At 41.1% G+C, this 3,597-nt stretch overlaps 1 protein-coding gene across 1 annotated transcript; it reads right to left on the reverse strand.

Annotated features, from left to right (window-relative positions):
* Window positions 1-262: 262 nt before the first annotated feature.
* Window positions 263-2,957, reverse strand: LOC112500572 (sugar transport protein 5-like). Its single transcript, XM_025104076.1, has 4 exons — window positions 2,846-2,957; window positions 2,405-2,724; window positions 1,432-2,067; window positions 263-782 (listed from the first exon to the last, which is right to left on the reverse strand). Exons 1-4 carry the CDS (start codon window positions 2,955-2,957, stop codon window positions 369-371), a joined length of 1,482 nt encoding a protein of 493 aa, XP_024959844.1. The 3' UTR covers window positions 263-368.
* Window positions 2,958-3,597: the final 640 nt, after the last annotated feature.

Consider the following 3,597-nt stretch of genomic DNA (forward strand, 5'->3'; position numbering starts at 1 on the left):
TAGCGTCCGAATAGGCATTGCTAGCATTCGAGTAAACATGAGATGAGAAATCAGAAGATCTCTTGATCACAAAACCATGTCTGGTAATCCCCTTCAAACAGTTCCAAAATCCATTGGTGGAACACCTCTCTTTAGGACAACTAGCCCAATTAGCGTCCGAATAGGCATTGCTAGTATTCGAGTAAACATGAGATGAGAAATCAGATGATCTCTTGATCACAAAAGCATGTCTTGTAATCCCCTTCAAACACCCAAGGATTCTCTTAACGACCATCTTGAGCCTTCATAGGTGCTTGAAGAAATTAAGACATCTTATGCTGTCGAGTAAGGCACAAGATATTTGCAAGCCAAACCAAACCAAACCAAATCTACGTAGAAGCAGACCACTTCCAAAACCAATGCTTACCCCAAATTTCGTCCATCGACTCAAGTGGAACCCCTTTGGTCTCGGGCAAAAATACGCCAATGAATGTGGTCATGAAGAATGTCGTGGCACCGTAGAACAAGAACAATCCAAACTTCATAGAACATAGCATCGCCATCGACAATTGAGTCAGGAGAAAAGTGATGACAAAGTTTGTTGCGACGCTTATTCCAGTTCCCGCTGCACGAACCTCGATTGGTAGTATTTCACTTGGGACAAGCCAAGTAAGCGGACCCCATGACCATCCGAATGCCGATGAGATAAGACACATCAGGACTAGCACCACGATCCCGTAGTTATATGGTAATGTCCCAATCACACATTTTGATTGAAGTGCTAGCGTGCACGCGATAAACACCTTCAAATCAATCCGTTTTAACTCCGTAAGTTCTTTTAGATACATATATTAGGTGTGTAGGCCTACACTGCCAAGCAACCGAACCAGACTAGCCAAGGTTCAGTGGATTTGTCCCATATAAGACCATAAAACCAAATCAATCTGAAGTTAGATCTCTAGCTCTGTTAACAAAGGACGTGAGAACATACAAAGGTGTTCTTATCAACAAGGGAAGAACACCTCCGTTATGAACGCGGTAAGTTCTTTTCGATACATGTAGGTCTAACTGTCAACCAATTTACCATACTAAGGGGCCGTTTACCCAATTGCTTACCCGGTAAGCGCTTACCGATAGGAGTCAACACTATGATTTATTTTGGTGCGTAAGATTTTAGTATATCAAAACATATCGAATGCAATACCTGGGTAAGAGTCGTCATCCTCACTTATCGGATAAGACTCTCCATCATTCTCATCGCTCTTACCCGGTAAGATTCTTGGCCCATCTCATGTTCATCCGATGAGGAAATTTATCAGGTAAGCACTTACCAAGTGTTTAGTAAACGGCCCCTAAATTAGTTAGTCTTGTTAGGTTGATCTATCCTATATAAAACCATAAAACCAAACCAACTGATCAAGTAGATCCGTTCTAATTGTGTTAGCAAAGTACCTGAGAAAAGATTATCTGCACACCACCTTGTAAAAAAAGAAGCCGTCTTCCTATCTTATCGACCATATAAGCCGACACGAGTACCGATGCCAGATTCACTATTCCGAGTACTACAGCCGCTAACAAAGACCCTGCTGTTCCTATGCCGATCGTCTTCATAACGATGGGAGCATAAAACGCAACCATACCCACCCCGGTCAGCTTCTGAAACCCCGCGATAGCTATTGTCATCGCTAACTGTGGCCTGTATTGCAGCTCCATTAATTTCACATACGGATTCTCGTTGTTCAATCTCGCGGCCTTTGTGGAGCTGATCAAGTCTCGCAGCTCCGCTTCGGCTTCCACCCTAGTTGACCGCACCTTGGTCAATGTCACCTGGGCCTCATCCTGCATGCCGCGCTGGATCAGGCTCGGTGGTGTGTCCGGTATGAAAAAGGCCCCAGTGGTCAAGATGATGGCGGGTACGCTGCCACCGCCCAATGTGAGCCGCCAGCCACGGTCGCTGCCAGAATTGTTGGCGGCGAAGTTGATCAAGGTGGCGATTACGGTGCCCAAACATATGAAGAACTGAAAAGCGGTAGTTAGAGTTCCTCGCCATTTTGTTGGCGCCATTTCTGTTATGTAAACTGGAGCAGCCTTGTAGAGATGGGCAACAAATTATGCACATTTATAATCTCAACAACCCTGGAACTTTTAAATTATTTCAACTTTAAATTAAATTATTTTAACTTTAAAATGAAGAAACCGTTGGAGTTGAACGTAAGTTATTTTCAGATTTTAACTTTTGTGTCTCTATTTTGAAGAAATTATGTAGTAACTGTAAGAGATTCTCCCGTTATCTTGTGGAATCTAACATTGGCTCAGCATACCGTTTATGGTTGATCGGTCAACCGGTAGGGGTACACAGAGTGCATTTATGATCATTATTCGTCATACAGAGCTTAGGAACTTACATTATATAAAAAGTGCACACCTGATTTGCGAAACCAAGGCCAAACCCGACAAAGAGGCGGCTGACGATGAGCATATCAACATTCTGTGCAAAAACGCCTAGGGCATTACCCGTTAAGAACAAGATCCCGCTCGTAACCAAACTAAGCTTGCGTCCTATAACACTTGTAACGCGACCAGCCAACAAAGACGACACGGAACCAGCTATGAACATCGAAGAGACCAATGCTGTTAGTTTATGGCTGTTAAATAGACAGTATTGGTCTTGTTTCACGTCCCTCATCCTCAGCAAAACTGACGGAAAGAATCTCTTTAAAAATGGCCTCATCATCATTACCCCCCCTAAAACCAAAACTAACGTTAATATTTTGAGAACAAGTCTGCATACATCATACCCTCAGATCATATCTTCGATTGAGTCATATTCGAAAATTATGTGCATAAAAAGCAATAAAGAACTGACCGATTACAGCAGTATCGTATCCGAACATCAAACCCGCAGAACCTGCAATGATACAAATGAGGATAACCGCGGTCGTTAATGGCGTTTTGACGATTTCTTGGTTTTCTTCCATTTTTGTTAATTGATGGTATCGTTTTTCCAAACAAGATGATGGATTGCCTAATAGTTGGATTGAGGGTACGTAGAAAATTGTGGAGATAGAGAGGCAAAAATATGGTATAGAATTTGTTGGGAATTTAGAAAATGATAGACCAGTCGTATTTATAAACAAGGTTTGGTAAAAAAACGATTTGGTAAACTGTGAATGGATTAACTGAACCATTATTTACAGTGGTCAATGTGGTAAAATTAAATATATGGATTAGATTCCTACGGTTAGGTTGCAGCAGAAAATCATAAGAAATGAAAAATCGAAGAACACTTCGGTAACCATTAATCTGTATGATATACATAGTGTATACAAGTAATTTGTCTTGAAATACACATGTACGTGTGCACTGAAACAAAGAAACGTCTTCAATTAATTGTATGCATATGTGCATTATGTACAGATGAATGGGTATGAGAGTGTTCCTCAGTTTTTCATTTTTTGGAAGCTTTTTTGCTGAATCTCATTTATTAATCAGCAGTTTCATGGTTTGTAGTTTCTTAGAGCATCTTCAATAGTTATGTTATATTTTCTTTCTCTTCTTTCCTAGGGTCACGTTCAGGAGAAAAACAATGAAAAACTAAGGAACACCTCCGTAAATTCT

Source organism: Cynara cardunculus, assembly GCF_001531365.2.
Source record: "Cynara cardunculus var. scolymus isolate 2C chromosome LG 17, CcrdV1, whole genome shotgun sequence".
Lineage (NCBI taxonomy): Eukaryota > Viridiplantae > Streptophyta > Magnoliopsida > Asterales > Asteraceae > Cynara > Cynara cardunculus.

Excerpts from the sequence above, each read along its gene's own strand:
- LOC112500572 (XM_025104076.1), bottom strand. The coding sequence starts at position 2,957 with ATGGAAGAAAACCAAGAAATCGTCAAAACGCCATTAACGACCGCGGTT. Across the intron at positions 2,725-2,845 it reads ATACGATACTGCTGTAATCG|GGGGGGTAATGATGATGAGG; the intron begins GTCAGTTCTTTA and ends TTTTGGTTTTAG. Across the intron at positions 783-1,431 it reads TGCAGATAATCTTTTCTCAG|GTGTTTATCGCGTGCACGCT; the intron begins GTACTTTGCTAA and ends ATTGATTTGAAG.